This window comes from Phalacrocorax carbo, chromosome 1 (assembly GCF_963921805.1).
Source record: "Phalacrocorax carbo chromosome 1, bPhaCar2.1, whole genome shotgun sequence".
Taxonomy (NCBI): Eukaryota; Metazoa; Chordata; class Aves; order Suliformes; family Phalacrocoracidae; genus Phalacrocorax; species Phalacrocorax carbo.
In genome coordinates, this window is record NC_087513.1 from 141,681,941 (window position 1) to 141,698,934 (window position 16,994).

The 16,994-nt window shown below is 42.3% G+C and overlaps 1 protein-coding gene across 4 annotated transcripts; it reads right to left on the minus strand.

Moving 5' to 3' along the window:
- Positions 1-785: 785 nt before the first annotated feature.
- Positions 786-16,108, minus strand: GYG2 (glycogenin 2). Of its 4 annotated transcripts, none has more exons than XM_064437528.1 (9): positions 15,711-16,108; positions 9,971-10,112; positions 8,064-8,238; positions 7,257-7,419; positions 6,572-6,698; positions 5,421-5,643; positions 4,701-4,841; positions 3,084-3,194; positions 786-1,222 (listed from the first exon to the last, which is right to left on the minus strand). In XM_064437528.1, the coding sequence occupies exons 1-9, from the start codon at positions 15,715-15,717 to the stop codon at positions 1,061-1,063; spliced, it is 1,251 nt and encodes a 416-aa protein (XP_064293598.1). In that variant the 5' UTR covers positions 15,718-16,108; the 3' UTR covers positions 786-1,060. The 4 variants fall into 4 exon arrangements, with proteins under 4 accessions (XP_064293598.1, XP_064293590.1, XP_064293607.1 ...); XM_064437520.1 differs by lacking the exon at positions 15,711-16,108 and adding an exon at positions 13,944-13,983; XM_064437547.1 differs by lacking the exon at positions 15,711-16,108 and adding an exon at positions 13,944-14,047 and having other exon boundaries at positions 1,007-1,222; positions 3,084-3,208.
- Positions 16,109-16,994: the final 886 nt, after the last annotated feature.

The window sequence follows — 16,994 nt, forward strand, 5'->3', positions numbered from 1 at the left end:
AAAGCAATCCCCCATAAGTCTATTCAATACAATGGAGTCTCCTCAGTAGGTTTTTCCTGGAACTACACTCACAGATTTATTGTTTCCCACACACAGCTATTGTTTGAAAGATCTTCAAAAGGCCTGTTTACTAGAACAAGTGCCAACTGTGTCTCCAGTTGCACTCAAACTGCCTGCAATATGGCAAAGCCACGCTGAAAGAGAACGCCTTTGTCAGCTGCAGTTTGAAGTACTGTAAACAAACTGATATAAAGCACCACAAGGTTTACGCCATAGTGTCAGCATTTCTTCCTCTGACTATGCAACTCCAACTAAGCAAGTAAAGCTAACAATATTTTTAAAAATAACAGTATCCTATAGCAACAATATAAAAAGTTAACATACATTATCAGCCTATCTTAAAATTTTACACCACTCTTCACCACACTGGTGATGAAGCTGAGCAGCTTCCTATAAATAGTGAGAACATCCACTAGTGGTCTTGGACAAAGTCTGAATTTCCTCTAATCCTAAGTATACTTGACTCAAAAAGTTTAGTCACAGGGTGCTGTGAGGGCAGCATTTCATCTCCTCCCTTTCTTCTCATATTGAAGTCTATGCTGCAGTTGCTCTTGAAAGTGTTAACTTGTCTTCCAGAGAAAAGGTTTTCATTTAAGTAGTTTTATAGCACCTTCTAAAAGCTAGAAGTACCTTTGAAATAATCTCAACTTCCAACATGTTTCACACTCACAACTGTTTCTGCAGAATGCTACAGGGAGAAGCAGGAAGAGTGATAAGTATGGGAGTTCGAACTCAGAGGATATAATTCATTATACTTCAGAAGGCACTATGGGAGAACAACAAAGATGAGATACACGTTAACAGTAACGAAGAGGCACACTTAACAGTTATAATATATATAAAACAAAAGTCTGTATCTGTTAATCTTCCCTCAAAATATATGAGGATGTCCATCTACCTGTAACTTTGGTGTCAAATAAACTACAAAGATAGCCAAGTATTCAAGGACTGCATTTATAGAAGAAACATAGATCGTGGTGGCATTACAGTACGCTCCTTCTCAATATAAAAATGCATCCAATTTCTTTTTGATATGTTCAAAAGCATCTTTCCCCATATAGTCCATACGCCCTTCCTCCCATTTTCTCCGTTCATCTTCTGGAGTTGGTTCTTCTGGTTTGAAGTGAATAGACAGCTCTGAAACAGAATGTGCAACCTCATTCTGTGGGAAGAAGCAAAACAGGGAAAACAGTCATTTGGTTGTTCTCATTTCAGTGCTGTGAAGTCAAACCTTAAGTGTCAAACTTCTGCTTTGTACAGTCCCAGTTAAAGCAATAGAACCAAACAGTATTCAAACATTCATTCTTGGTTTGATAATGTGATCTCATTTTCTGATGCTTTTGCTACTTGTCAAAGCATCTTTGAACATATCATTTACTTTACTTGTCTTAACGCAGATCTTGGTGTACTCAGCAACAACACAATGAGAATATTACAAATAGAGCCTGTTTAGAGTAGATCTACTACAATAAAGTGTAACCATGTAGCTGTGCAAATTTTCTTCAACAGGTTTTCACAGGAACCTAAGTTCCTAGAATTTTTAGTCTTTTGTTTTATCTGGTCTCCAGTGAGGTCAGTATTATTTAGCAGATGTGAGACACATTACCCATTAAAATCAATTCAAAAGACTGACACTATTCATTATACCAATAACTAGTTCATTGTCAACGATGGTCAAGATCAAGTTATCATAGGTGCACAAATGCAAGACACATATTAGTGGTAATTCCAACAACACAGAAGAAAAACTGTGTCCGTGATTGACCAATGCCAGTAAAACCCGAACATCCCAACAACTGTAACCAGTAATAAAGATTATATATAACAAGGACTAATCAAGGCAGCTACTGAAAACCTGTTTTCAGTACCGGCCCAAGAGGCTCCAAGGCAAACTCATCTCATGTTATAAACAACATTGAAATCGACCAGAATGGCCTTCCAGTGAAGCCCTCACAAATTCAATACAAAAGTGTTTCAGAATAGAGCTTAATGGGCACAAATCAGTGGCTTAAACTGCCTAAATGCAGTTTGGGGCAGAAAAGGCACAGGACTTGCACCAGACCTGCACCTGCAGGCCAGGTAATGTATTTCAAACAGCCCACATGACACTGTATGCTTAGGCATTACATCCTTCCATATGTGTCCCCACTTGGGTCCCCCTCTGTACATGGCCTTAAACATGAATAAATACTTTGAAAGGCATGCTTGCTCCCTATATATTCCAATATGCAACAATACCTGGTATTTAATTTTGAGGCTTTTTATATACGTAACTGCAGTAACACATGAAGGTTCCTTTCTTTGCCATTGGCAAGCCTTACCAACAGCTTTGGATGCCAGAAACAAGAAGACAGGGATCATCATGTTTTTAGAAATGGAGAACTTAGCTAGGGCTCAAACAGCCCTGGCTGCACAGGAGCTACAGATTCACCTACAGTTTTGTTTCTCAGTCTTAAAAGTATTTCTCCGCAGTCCTTCACAATCATAGAGAAGGCCTCATTAGGAAAACGGCTGTGTTGTACACCTTACAAGATACAAATCCTTGACAATCTGCTGCCCTCATCAACACCAAGACTGGCACTGCTGTCACACTGCCCACAGATAAATACAGTACAAGATCACAAAGGAAAGCCCAGTAGCTTAGGCTTCATGCCTGACTCACTGTACACTATTCATTTTCCACTTGCTTGGAAACATCATTTCAGCAGGTTAAAAAACCAAAACAAACCAGAACCAAACCACCCAGTTTTGCTTGTATTAGTATTGGAGGGCTAAAATTAACACCATGCATTTATTACTTAGGGACTAGCACAGGAAAATATAAATTTAAAAACTACAAGTATAACTAATAGAAAGGGATTGTATCCCAGTACTGGAAGCAGTTAAGGAATTACATAGCTGAAAGATGCAAGAATTTATTTGCACATTGCATCATAATTAGTTGAGATTTCCCAAAATGATGTTGGCAGCAAAGACATGCATGCAGTTATCAATGGATGTACAATGCAGAAAGCTATGTGTACCAGTTCTGAGGCTTCCTGAAACGCAGGATGAAATACAAGTTGTTCTGAAGGTCTGTCAGGCTCAGAGAGATGGACGTTAGAACCGCTTTGTTCAACTTCACACACAGGTTGCTAAAATACAGCCACTGAGGTTTTATTAGGAGAATATTTTTTCATAGTTTCCTTATCATGAGAATTCATACAATACAAATTGATTTCGGTCTTGGCATAAGGGAAAGCAGGGGATGGGAGGAAAAGGAATGAAACACATTATCACCAAGGACAAAATTCATCTCACCCAGCTTTAGCTATCAAAATGGCATTGAATCTAAGCTCCTACTGTAATCAATCTAGCATAAGTACCTCCAGAGGGCAGCTCAGCTCATCTCATCTCATCCTAAAATAGGTCCAAGAGTGGCTGTCATTCTTCAGTGACTACAGAAACAGCCTGGAAATCTAGCTTACAGTAGATGCCTACTGCTCAGGAGGCCACACTTCCACAAGAAAAATCTCATTTTAGGGTAGTGGCTTGCTGTGTAACTTGGGAGCTTTTTACATGTACAGAATGAGAACAAGAGAATGAATTCCAAAACAGAGGTAAAATAGATAGCCCAAAAAATACTGCCCCAAATATCTGCCTTTGCCAGATATCAAAACATAAATGAGTACACAGACCCCATTCTGAAGTTTCTTCCACCAAAACCAAAACAATCCCACAAGACTACTGAAGCTAAGCAACAAAAAGTGGAATGATGGTGTTCCTAAGTAAGAAGAGAATCAGGCTATTAATTTCTAATTAATATGATCTTCTGCTAAACCAATCCTATAAATTAAAAAAATAAAATAAATTTAAATTCTAATTACTTTAAGTGAACATCATGATTTTTTAACCCCAAACAGACATCTTGAAAGTGTGTCCCCGTTTGGTTTGAGCATTTCCAATGGAGTCAGATGCATGAGACACACAGGATTAACACATCCTTTGCAAATAAATTATAAATATAAATTCTAGCATGGCTTATCATACAACACATAATGACTTACAGCTGCAGAAACACTGTGCTATTATGTCCAACTTAATTCCTGCATAAAATAAGGGGAGTCAGTGCAACAGAAACACCAAAACACAAGAAGAGTGACTGAAGAACCAGGACCCCTGCAGTGTTCGTCAGTGGATTCTTTAAAGACACTCCTCATTGCCCAAATCACAAAATTTGGGGAACAGTTTTCTGAGTCAACACTTCTGGAAAAACCCCAATAATTTCTATAGAGGAGTGATAGAAAGGATCCTAGCTTTTAAAATATTAATTCACAAGAGTATTAATAATCAAAAGATTACTTTGGTAACAATTTTTAAATATTAACTCTATTAAGTACCTAACAACTTTCAATAAGCAGTCTCTGTGTAAGATTCAATGCAACCTCTTTCAACCTCCAGATAACCATGCATGCGCGACTCAAGATTAAAGAAATTAAATACTCTTTAGGCTAATTCTGATGCTAGCAAGAAAATTCAATAGCTACAGCTAAACTGAATAAGATATCATCTCCCAGATTAGAAGCATAATTTTAAGAAAATCTCATTTTAGTATATCATTTTCCTTCATTACTGCATATAGTAATATACAACATACTTACAGCTTTAAAAGCGAGTTCCTCAGGTGAACATGCTGTGGGATGTATTTCATAAGTCTGCTCTGGAAGCACAGGCATTTGCAGCGAATTGGCCACAGGAGGACTGACCTTTTTCAGTGTAATTTCAACTCCATTGAAAGAGTGCTAACAAAAACAAGAACATCTCACCACTGAAATGCAATTTTGCAGGAAATTAATATCTTTCTTACAACAGTTCCACTGCCTGACAGGGATCTCAGCATTAAAGGAAAAAAACCAATAAATTCAAAATTAACACTGCCATTACAAATCCGATTTGTTTGTTATGACCCTCATAAAACAAGTTATAATGCAGTTCTGAAAAGGTAAATTTTATGATAGTTCAAGGTCTAGTTGATGATCAGCTTAGCTTGAAAAAGTCAAAAGTCTGTCTGTTTCAGAGCCAGATTAACTTCTCTGGCTAATTTGTATCATACTTTGTGTTTAATTCACAGAATCTATAAACATACATTCCCATACAGGCTCTTCAACAATTAAGACAGGGGCTGGGAGGAATCTTTGGAAAGCCAATAGTACGAAAAATCCTTTCTAAACTGCTAGTTTAGATGCTTCTAGCAGCAATCACTGCTACTACCAATCAACAACTATCATGGTTTTTCATCCAATCCCTTCCTCTAGCAAACACATAACTTTCAGATATTTCTTGGGATTCCAGCATATTCCCACGAACTCCTGATTAGTTACCTTGCGTTCCTCAGATTCTGATTCTTCCATCTTTTGAAGTTTTTCTAACAAAGGCAATATACTGGCACTGTATATATTCCACCAGAGGGCAAGAAATGACAGCTGATTAAAAGATCCAGACGTGGTGTCATCCTGCATAACTCTCTTTGTTTGAAGGTTGTATTTGTAGTTCCAGGGCTTTGTCGCTCCCAAGAAGTGAACAACTTTGGCATCTCTACCAAAACTGTAGAGCGATTAAACATATGGGTCTATACATTACTTATACATTAATATTTTTTTTTGCCTATATAAACTGCTTAAGAAACACGCTTACTGTCACTGGTGAGGTAATTTTGACATTTTGCAACACCAACACATTCAAAATGAGTAGACCTATTAATATTTTTTCTATCTTACTCGTTTAAGGTACTTCGTTTAGCATAACGAAAACAAAAGACTGCATTGCCATTTGCTTCCTGCTGCTGGTTCTAGTAGAAAAGCTCATGAAGCAAGATGACAGGCTCATGCAGTACCATTTCCAGTCCTCCTTCCTACTCTGTTCACAAATAAATACCACTTCAAACATTGAATCAACAAAATTGGTTATTACTGATCCCATATTAAAAACTACTAATAGATACATCGTCCTAAGTTCACCTTCCAGTAAGTGTGTTTTATGCAACTAGAACAGTAATTCATGACACCCTAAATCCAGCTTGCCTTCTTCCAGAAGAGTTTCTCTCACTGCGCTGTCTGAAGTCGTATAATTACTAGCACAAATTTTGTTTCATGGAAGAACCTAAGATATGGTTTAAAAAAAATAAAAAAAAACCCAGCTGTTTCCCATAGAACTGACTGGAAAAGAAGGGAACAATATTCAAAGTAAAACTGTTAGAACCTAATGCTAAAGTAATCTACATCTTTTTAAATATGAGAAAAGCTTCTCTGAAACAACATGTAAGAGAGTGTATCCAACTCTGGGACCCTCTGTGTCCAGATGCAAGACACTCATATTGCATTTAAGTTTCTACTGCGTGATTTTTACATAACATCATTTTTGACTTCTGTAATACATAATCAAGAGAATATGCCATTATTATTCTCTCCTCTCTTATAATGGAATGTTTGTTAACAAACTACAGAGCTTTACAGTCAGAAGTGTTATTACTTACTGATTGAAAGCAGGAACGTAGGTGTATACAGCACTGCTGCTTAAGTTATAGAGAAAAGGTAAGTGTTTGCCGATATCTGCTGTTGCCCAGTTGCTGAAGAAGCTATTCAACAGGCCTTGATCACCTCCTGAAGAATACAAAAAACAGTTTTACCATAATTATGCATACACTCAAATTTACGTCACAATTTCATGTCCAAGGATGGGAGTGAGACTGGTGTGTTCATGGGAGTGCAACTTGGACTTGACAAGATGGCCACATGAGCAGGTACAAGTGAATAATACCTGATCCACTCCGATGCAAGTTCAGTGTAAATGGAGTCCTATTGTAATATATGAAGAAAGGAGTAGGAAAGGGTTTTTGGTCTCCCTCAGAGCAGAAGACTGAAGATCAGCTCTCTCCTAAACCAGACAGCAAAATTAAAACTTACTGAGCAAGACTCAGACACAATGTCCCTTTGTTGCACTTTTCTGGGAAGCACAGTCCACAGTAAGTCAATGGGTCTTAAGTACAGTGTAAGGAGCAAAGGGCTGCACCTTAAATTTCTGTGAGGGCACAATTACGTAAAGCCCAGAGAACTCCTGCCTTCCTCCATTCTGCCAGAGAGCACGGAAGCTACAGAAGAACCACCTACTGAGCAGGAATCTCATGTCTTGCACTTCATCCCTTAAGCTTTGCCCCTTACCATCAAAGCTGCCATGTTCAGCAGCAAACCGGAGCAGGAGGTTGTACGTTTTCAAAGAAGGTCGGAACACAAATACACCACTATTAAAGCAGTCAGGCCAGCCAGAATCAGGAGCTGCTGAAAACTCTTCTCGATCAAACAATTCATCAACATTGCAAAGCACCTTAGAGAGAGTAGGATAAAATACAAATTGTTAGAGCAGATGTTTTTCCAGAACATGAGTAGCTAAATCAGTACCAGTGGAGTAAACTGCTAGTTTGGCCATGTGTACAGCTTGCAGAGCATAAAAGCAGTGGCAATGCAAACTATGCTAGGGTCACAACCTCTATTTTTAATATAATGAGGAAACATGAACTGTGGTTCTCCATGATTTCTCTGATAAAAGCAGAAACCCTGTGAAATTATTTAATGAGCCTTAGAGACCTTCCAGAAGGTCCCTTTAAATATTATAACATGCCATGCCTCCATTTTAAAACTGGCCTGCCTTCCTGACCAGAGTAAGTCCAAACAAAAGTACATGACAGTTCTATTTTAAGCGTCTGTCAGAAGCCCATTTGCATAGAGTGTGTTTCTGATATCTTTTGAGGACAGTCTTGAGGCTACTCTCAAAACAGCATTTATTTCTATGCAGCTAGCAAAACTCTGAGCATTGACAAAACATGCCAGCCAGAGCTCCTGCGACCTTGTGACCACCAGCAAATCTGGTCACTTCATAGGCCAGTAGGCTGCCTAACGAGGAAGCATCCCACACTCAGAGTAGCTCTTTAAGGCAAACACAAACATTTCCACGGCTTCGGGTCTGCTCACCAAAGTGTCTGCATCCATGAAGACACATTTGCTATACTGAGTAAGAGTCCAACAGTGAAGCTTAGTCAAGGTTACACCCAGTTCTGGCCTCTGCATCAGAGCCAAACGGACTGAGTCAGCACTGTCAAGTGCATCCACTTCGATTACTTCGTCAAACACGCTGTGGAGGACAGACCTACCAGAGCAAGCAGTGGAGAGAAAGAAGGGAATTTAGTGAGGTTCATCAGAGTTCACTTCTGGCATGAAAACAGTGACACACAGCACAACATATTTTATGACAATAACAAAGGCTAGACTGATTGGTTAGAATAAGACAAAAGTGAAAAGTCCTTGTAAACAGTCTGCTGAAGTAGCAGCTATCAGGCCATAAGCCATCGTCTCTTCCATTACAGGGCCAGCACATCTCAAAAGCAACAGGTGCTGCGTGGAGGAGAAACCAATCCTTATTTTAGTTACTTAATATCCCATAGAAATACCAGCAGAAATTAAAGCAGCTTTCATCCTGCACAACTGTGTCTGAAGAACAGTGCTGTACTTGTTCCCTGTGCATCGTACAGGATGTGGCAGGCATTGTCAGTGCAGTAATTTGCACCTATTATGCCCAAGTAAATGCAGCTTCAAAACTGCACCTTTAAAACAGGCGATACATACTTGCTCACTACTACAGATCATGTCAAATGAGGCTTTAAGGAAGACATCTTTTTTCTGTCTTTCATGAGAATTTTATAGGTGATACCAAAGTAGGTGATTTTCCTTCAAGATGCAAGACAAAAGCCTTTTAAACACAGTTTATTTATTTACATTACACTACTAACTACAAAGTCCTGGATGTCATACAAACACAGCAAAAGAAAAGCCTGCGCTGATTATCTAGATTTCAGAGTCATTAGCTTTTGCTTGACTGATCTTCAAGGGACAGGAGTTAACTGGGAAAGAATTAAGAGTAGGTACAGATTTTTAGAAGCATAGTTCAGTGATTTTTTTTTTAAATGCTATGCTTGATAAAAAAAATATAAAGATTTTTCCCCCCACTGAATGGGGGTTAAAAAACTGATGGACTTAGTATCCATCTAGGTGTCAAATGTATACAGTATTCCCTCAGGAAGGTTACAGTGTTCTGACAAAATCCATACTTTAAAAAGCCATTAAAACCAGATTTCTGTACATCCGATCACAGCAAAAATGGGAAAATATGTTTCCTGAGCCAGATGCATGGCAAATACTTTCAAGTGGCATACAGAAATCAGGAGCTTGCACACTTCCTAAGCCAAAGCAGAACTAAGAGTTTATGTAGCTATGGCATGTCATGTTCCTTTTAATAAGCAACACAGTCCTCCGAATAGCAGGGCTTGAGTTCAACAGATCTAATGAGATTTCTGTACATCTGTAGCGCCTGTAGAATCACAATCCAAATTGGAAAGTGATTAAAAAATTAAAAAGAAGCAAAAATAAATTAATTTCTCATCATGGTAGCTGTGCACCAGTATTTTAAGAAGATTAGTCATCTGAAGCTGAGCCCCTAAGGTTTTTGGAGAGTTCTGATGCCACAGGTGGTTATGTATCTTGCTCTTCCTCAAAGAGAAACTCTTGGGGGAAGAAAAAACAGTAGTGCCTTTATTTTGGCTCAAAAGCAAGACACAAAAACCTTAGCTCCTAAACTTTCAGCTTATGTTGACAATTAGGGGCTTAAGACAACTTCCAGCCACAAATTCTACTTTTTGCGACTGAATTCTTATTAGGCTTTCAATCTTATCATGGATGTTATTTGGGACTCATCTCAGAAATCGCTAGCCAAGGGCAAACTTCTAGACATAATGCTGTGAAATCCACAAGAAGCCTATTAAAATCTTTCATGCTGTTGTTTATTCTTCCGTATTATCAACCTCCAAAAATACATGAATCCTTACCTCATCCCACTGGAAACCTCTGGTGTAATTAGTACTGCCAATTTTCTAGATGTTGTATGGTTCCTCAATGACTGTCCGAGAACCAGAGCGCCTTGACAGTACACATCGTCGGTAGCAAGGGTCACAAAGGCTTGATCCGTTACTGTGTGCAAATATTCAGAAAAGTCACTTTACAGCTTTAACATAAGCTCTTTTTGCAGGTTCCTACAGTCTCCCTCCTCCAGCGAACCAACCGGCTGCGGCTTATAACAACCTGCAGTTCTTGTGATAAGCTCTTTTCTTTCCCAAACTCCCCCAGAAAACAGAACTGAATGGAAAATCCAGTGGATGTGACTGCAGAATGTATGTTTCTGAATTTTGGATTTTTTTCTTTGCCTGATTTACATAACAGGTATGAAGGTTTTGGACTAGCCTTCAACAAATAATTCCCCAAGTCTTATTGTCTAAACATAATGTCAATCAAAAAAGCCGATCTGTAAATATTTAGATTTTACATTTAACTAACATAGTATAATGCAACAAGGAAAATGTTCCTGTTTATTCTGTGGCAAAAGCTTAGGAAAAAACCCAGAACGTTAAGTACTAGCCAGAAATGTCCTTCTTTCCATGACCTCACTGCATCAACCCACCAGGCATTCTTCTTTGCTCTGTCCTCTTGATATGGGGGTAACTGGTGCTGGCTGAACAAATGCAGAGAAATTGCTACTGAGATTGGTACACCTCCCAGAAGCTAAGGATCCCGACCCCAAGTAACTCCAAGAAAATTAGGAACGTTTCTCATTGTCAAGAAACACATGGGCAAAAGAGTTACAATAAAAAAGAAAGCAAGCTACACTCATGCACAACAGCAAGCCTAATGTATTTTGTAGAGATACCAGGGCTGCAGCAGTATGGGCTCCTTCAGCTCTGCCCTCTAACAGAACCCCACCATTATCAGGGTTCTCCTGGGGAGAGCCAAGAACCTGATTCAGCAAGGTAAACAGCATCCTCAGAGCAGACGGAAGACCTCAGCTTTCTAGGCTGCAAAATTAACCAGGGCAAGACAAGTGGGTCACACCGATGAGGGGAATTCCACTGAGCCCTTCAGAGCTTCAGTAAATACTTGTGTTGAATTACTTGTTTAAAACCACCATCATCTTAAGGGACAAGCAATTATGTTAAATAAATTAAAACAACCAAACAATAACAACAACAAAAACACCCTGTCATACAGTTTCCAGGCTCTGTGAGAGACACAAGGAAAGAATCTCACAGAGCTGGTTGCAGAGAACCCAACAAATGACCTCATGGCTGCCCCAGCCAGAGGCTGCCAAAATGAATGAGTTCAAACTTCTAACCTAACATCAAGGTACACAATGAAGTATGGTTGGGGCCTGTGAAAGCTCTCAGGTACTAGGTATTTTCATTTGGCATGTCCTCCAAATCCAGACTGAAATGCAGACCCACTGGTGTGCTGTCTTCTTCCCCCCTTTATGCTCTACCTCCCGCTCATTTCCAGCCAGACCTGAATTTGAATCAAGCACATACACCTTATGTTTGCTGACACCGCAACAGATCTCTGCACCTCAGGAGAATCACAGTAGTGTTAAACTTGGCCAAAAAACCTGAATCATCCATTCAAACTTAAAATAGTTTGCAGACCCCCCAGCTAAGCAAACTCCAATAACATTTAAAATCACAATTTCCAGAAGAAGCAAATGAAAACTTGAGCTTTCAAATCTCCCGTTACCATAACAGCTCGAGCAAGTTATGGGTGTTCCAGAAAACAATGAATAGGGAGTTGCTTACAGGGAGTGGTTTCAAAGGACAGCTGTGCAAGTAAACTGCTCCTACTCCAACCTTCCAAAAGGTTAAACGAATAAATACAAGCACACATAAAAAACAAAACAAAACAGCACTGAAGGCTACTTTAGCAATAAAATTATTCTCAAAAGACAAAAGAGTCAGCAAAGAAAAGCACATCTGTGTCAGGCAACAGGCATCTTCAGCCAAATAAAGGTAATAAAACAACCACTGAGAGGAATGTGGGGGGTAGGTTAATAAAAGCAAACTGTGAAATGAGTGGGAGTTTAAATCTTAAAATACTGTTTTAAATAACAGCCACAAAACTAAACACTTAATCTTCTTATTCCTTCTGCAAATTCTTTTAGCTACAGAAGCCGAATCTTTACATAAGTAATACATCTAAAAATACACAAGCTACAGATCAAATACTTCAGCAAGCTAGCATAGCAAATTTCCACATCCTGCCTACGCTTTCATGCTCTCTAACTCTCGGGCTAAAGTTGTGGTCAGAACCACAAGGAAGCAAACTGCCAAACATATACAAGCTTCTACCTCACACAGAAAAGAAACCAATTGTCTCTTTTGAGAATCAGATGTGGGATACATATTATGGCCTTCTTAACAGAGTGAATCATTACGGAGATAATTGTATAGATAATCAAACTATTGACTGAAACCATGCAACTTTAAAATATTTCTGGTGCAAAGAGAGAAGCGTGTCCTAGCTACTTTAAAATCATACAGGGGCATCACTAATCCATTAAGGATCCGTAGGGAGTTTAAAACCAAAAGGTTGTATCGCTACTTGTTCTTTCATCTAATCCCTGTTTTCAAGGAAGAAGTGTTACTTGACTTGCCTCATTTAGAAAGTTCTTCAGAACTCTGTCCCTATAAGTAAATGTTTTATTTTTGTAACTGAAAAGTAGGGATCAGATTTTGATATAAACCTGTGAAAGTAAACCCTTTACCTGAAAATTCCCATTTAACAGAAATCAAGGACAGTGCTGCATTAAATCTAACATACACAGGGTTTCACTCACTGACTTTAAGCTGCAAAAGAAGATTTGATCTTTTGAGTTTGAAGGCCGATAGTGTAGGTATTAAAAATTCATTGAAACTGTTTTGTTTTGGTTTTTTTAAGTGGAGCTTTATGCATAACTTAGAATTCTTTATTATGACAATAAGATTTTTCATGGAAAACACCTAGTGTGAACAGTATTAAGTTTCCAAGCAAATTGTTCTCAAGCTGTGGAACCCTATGGCTAATACCACTGACTCTCAGTGAATTATGAGAAAAGTAAGTGTATGATTATAATCACATTAAAACCACGTTGTATGAATTTATAAATCTGCTCATTTCTCTTGTCTTGAATACCACATAGCACATGAAGATGCAAGTTTAGAAATCATTATCGTCAGCAGTGGCTCCCCAGTTTTAATACCTAACAATAGTTTCCCAGAACAAACCAAGGATTTTCAGGCTAATAACTTTGGTGACTTATTTTAGACCCGGCTCTGCAGCTACAGACACCAACAAAGAAAAGACAGCAAAAGTAATGGGAATCACACAGTCGGGGTGATTTTATGTGAAACTTGTTAGTTTTTTAGCCAAGATCACCCACTTCTTATGCTACTTACTTATAGTAGTCGTACCTCTGACAATTCTGCCAGAGGCAAAATTCTTCAACAGGCCGGAAAACCAATTCTAAGGCAGTTAAAAGCCTTACTTAGAATCCACACCAGCGAGCAGACAGGGTGGTGCTCACTTTGATGTTCAAAGAAAAGAGAGAGAGGGAATGAACAAACACGAGGTACCCACTGAGAATCAGGAGTGTCTGGTAATAACAAGCACTGAATGAACTACATGCACCTGACAGCTTCAAGACAAGTTTAAGTAGGGTGGGTTTTTTTCCATAATTCACTAGGCACAGCTTTTTAAACATATTTCGGTCTTTCTTCTGGTAGACAGAGAAAGGATAAATGTGCTCTAGCTGTCACTCCTAGAGTGACAACTCAAATTTGCCAAATTGCCCACTACAAAATTGCCACAGGAGACCAGACACTCATATACTACAACTTCCTACGTGCATATTCTAAATATCACATTGCTGTCTTATGCATAAATACAAGAGTGGATGAACCAATAGCTAAAAGCCTCCAACAGGCTGGTTAGGTCCCCACTACGTACTGCCATTCATACGATCCAACGTCATAACGTTGCTTTCTTAAATTCCTCCCTGGTACCATCTGTTGCTCTTTTGTCACCTCCTCCGGTCTACTTCAGGCACGAGCTGCAGGACGGGCAGGCTGCAGTCCGGACCTGTGCCCGCGGAACCCAAAGCACCTTTCTGAAATCCTGAGCGGCAACGACATACCACAGCCCCAACTCACGACATGTTTTCTAACAACAATTTTGTTACTCCCCCTCCCACACAGAGGTCCCCCTGCATCCTCCCCCAGAAGCACGTCTCAGTGAAGATGTGTCAGACTACTGCAAAGATAAAGAAAGCTAGAGGCCTTCTCGCCTCTCTGACCTGGCACAACTGTATCAGAAGCACTCGGAACAGAAAGCTCTGTTCCAGCTGACACCCAGAACCTTAAAAGCAGTCAGGAAGTATTTTCTTAAAAGTAGGTAAAATAAATAACCTATGTCAGAGCACCATCAGAAATTATGCAAGTTTTCAGCAAAGATGCAGTTATTGCCATAGTAATCAAATGACAGCTGGCAATTTTAATTCCCATGTTTCCTCGGTCTGGGTCCAACAGTGGAAACATTTACTTTACTGATGAAGGTGGCACAACCAACACTTTACATAGACCTTTTTATAACACAATATAAGTGGACAGTTGATGGCATGCAGTATTTCTCTTGGTCTAACAAAGTTCTGCCTGATCTAAAACCAGACTCTATCTTACCCTTTATTAAAAGGACACTGAATTTTAGTAGACAGGATTATGACTGTTATCTTGGAAGGCTACAAAAGAAGACGTGTCTCTCATTTTGTGTAGCTTCTACTAAATATTTTTCAGTTAAGAACAGCTACATTCTGCTTCAAAACCCCGCAATTTTGTTATTCAACAGGTAGTAAATAATCTTTACAAAAAAACAGACGCAACAATATTAAAACGTGCAAGTTAAGCATAGACCCAAATCTAGTCTCAAAATAGTAAGATACCAGTTTGAAAAAAATTAGTTGTAGTTTAGTCATAATTGCTTAAGCAGTCCAAAGATGGCAGAGGACTTGATACAATACGTTAGAATTTTCCAGTCTTTCCATCCTCCTTTCAGAAAAGAAAAAAAAAAGAAACCAAACCAAACAAAACCACAATCCTTTAATCCTTTAATTTGCAGGCTCCCCTTCTGTGTCTTCCCCCAGCGCTGAGGTGCCACACACACGAGTTCAAACTGGGGATCCACCAGGCCGAAAGCGCGAGGTGTGTCTGTGACACCCTTCCAACGGCCCCGCAAACCCAACCTCGGGGTGCTGCCGTCAAGAAACGGCGGGGCACCTGCGCCCAGGCGGTGCTGTCCGCCCTGAACCAGCCCCTCCCGGCTTTGGGGATGACTCTGGGCAGAGGACCGCCGCTGAAGGCTAAGAAGGGACACAAGAGGTTTCTCCGGGCCTGTGGCCCGGGGCGCCACCCCGCAGAGCACCCGGAACGCGCAGGGAGGCCCGGGCAGGCCAGCCTGCACCCACAGGCAGGAGGCGTAAAGTTCAGCTCTTCCACCCACCAGCCCGGTGGTTTAAATCCTGACCTGGGGCTGCTTAACGCCAGGACGGCGCCCAGCTCAGAGGGGAGCGGCGCCGACCCTCGCCCGCGCCGGGCTGCGGGACGGGAGGCGCTCCCGGGGGCGCCCAGCGCCGGCCCCGAGGGGCGGCTCGACACGGGCGAAGCGGGGGTCGGTGGTGGCCCCTCCTCAGGCGGGCCCGGCGGCCGGGGCCGCGGTACTCACCGGACATCCTGCGGCAGGCGGGGGGGGGCGGCTGGGCAGGGGCAGGGGCAGGGGCACGGCCCAGGCCCGCGGCGCCCACCTCCGCGCCGCCGCCGCACCTGCTGGCGGCGGGCCCGGTAAATCGCGAAATGGGATTAGCCTCTTTCCTGCTGAAGACAGTCGTCGGTGAATTATACCCGCCGGGACTCCTGCGCAGCGGCAGAGAGACGGCATTAACGGCGGAGACCCATTCGGGAGGGTTGGCATGACCCACCCCGCCCCCCGTTCCTGGCGCTGCCTTTACAGCAAGGGGGGGCTGCTCGTCCCCGGCCCCGCCGTGCGCCCCGAGGCAGGGCAGCGCCCGGCCCCGGCAGCCGCCCCTCCAGCACGGCCCCGCACCTGCCCGCCCCGCCGGGGCCGCCCCCACGCACCCCCCCGCCGCCCCCCGCGGCACCGCGGTGCCCCCTGGCGGCGCGACGCCGCAGTGCCGCGCCCCAGGGAGCCCCCGCCGCCATGGCGGGGTCCGGGGCCGCGTCTCCCCTGCCCTCCTTCCCCGTCCCTCCCGCCGCGGCCCCGGCGGGCCCACCGGGGCCGGAGGGTCCCGGCGGGCGGGCGGCAAAGCGGGGTGCGTGTGGGCCGCGTCCCGCCAGCCGAGCTCCGTCGGTGGAGGCGCAGCCTCCCCGCCGGCCGCCCGCCCGCCCGCGCAGAGGCGGGGAGGGAGAAAGAGGCGCTGGGGGAGGCTCTAACCCGCAGCCCTTTGAGGGAAACCTCAGCGCCTTTGATGGTGGAGATGGCACGGGGTGGAAAAAAGATCTTCGAGCACGAGTACGATGACTTCGGGGTGGCATGGCATAGGGTAACCCGGCTCCATGGGAGGCACCGCCAGCCAGGGGTGCCTACCCCTGAACTCCTCGGGAGCCATCATAACCGCTGTGGGTACGCACGGCCTCAGAACCTGTCACCCAGAGAGACAAATACGTGTTTTCATAGAGCTCGCGCTATTCAGTCTGCTACGAGTGTTTTCACAAATATACACATACAAATGCGCATATATTCGCACAGCGTGTTTTTGCCAGTAGCTTAGACGTGGGCAAACGGTTACACATAATTCCGCCGTGCCATGTCTCTGCAAGGTAGTTCTAGGCTGACGTGGTGCAGCCAAGGCGTTTTTTTTTCATTAAACTGTCTGTGAACATCAGTAGCTACTCAGCAGAGGACGGTGGTGTAAGACAGTGTGCCACTGAAGAAAATGCACATACCCCTCATCTATTTAAACCTTTGTTTCCAACAGTTTGCAAGTGGTCA

Bases quoted from the DNA above. Each gene is read 5' to 3' on its own strand.
- GYG2 (XM_064437520.1), bottom strand. From the start codon at position 13,968: ATGACGTTGGATCGTATGAATGGCA. The intron at 8,239-9,970 runs GTAAGGATTCAT...TTGCTCTGGTAG, and splicing joins GAGGTTTCCAGTGGGATGAG to GTCTGTCCTCCACAGCGTGT. The intron at 4,842-5,420 runs GTAACTAATCAG...TGTTTTTGTTAG, and splicing joins CAGAATCTGAGGAACGCAAG to CACTCTTTCAATGGAGTTGA.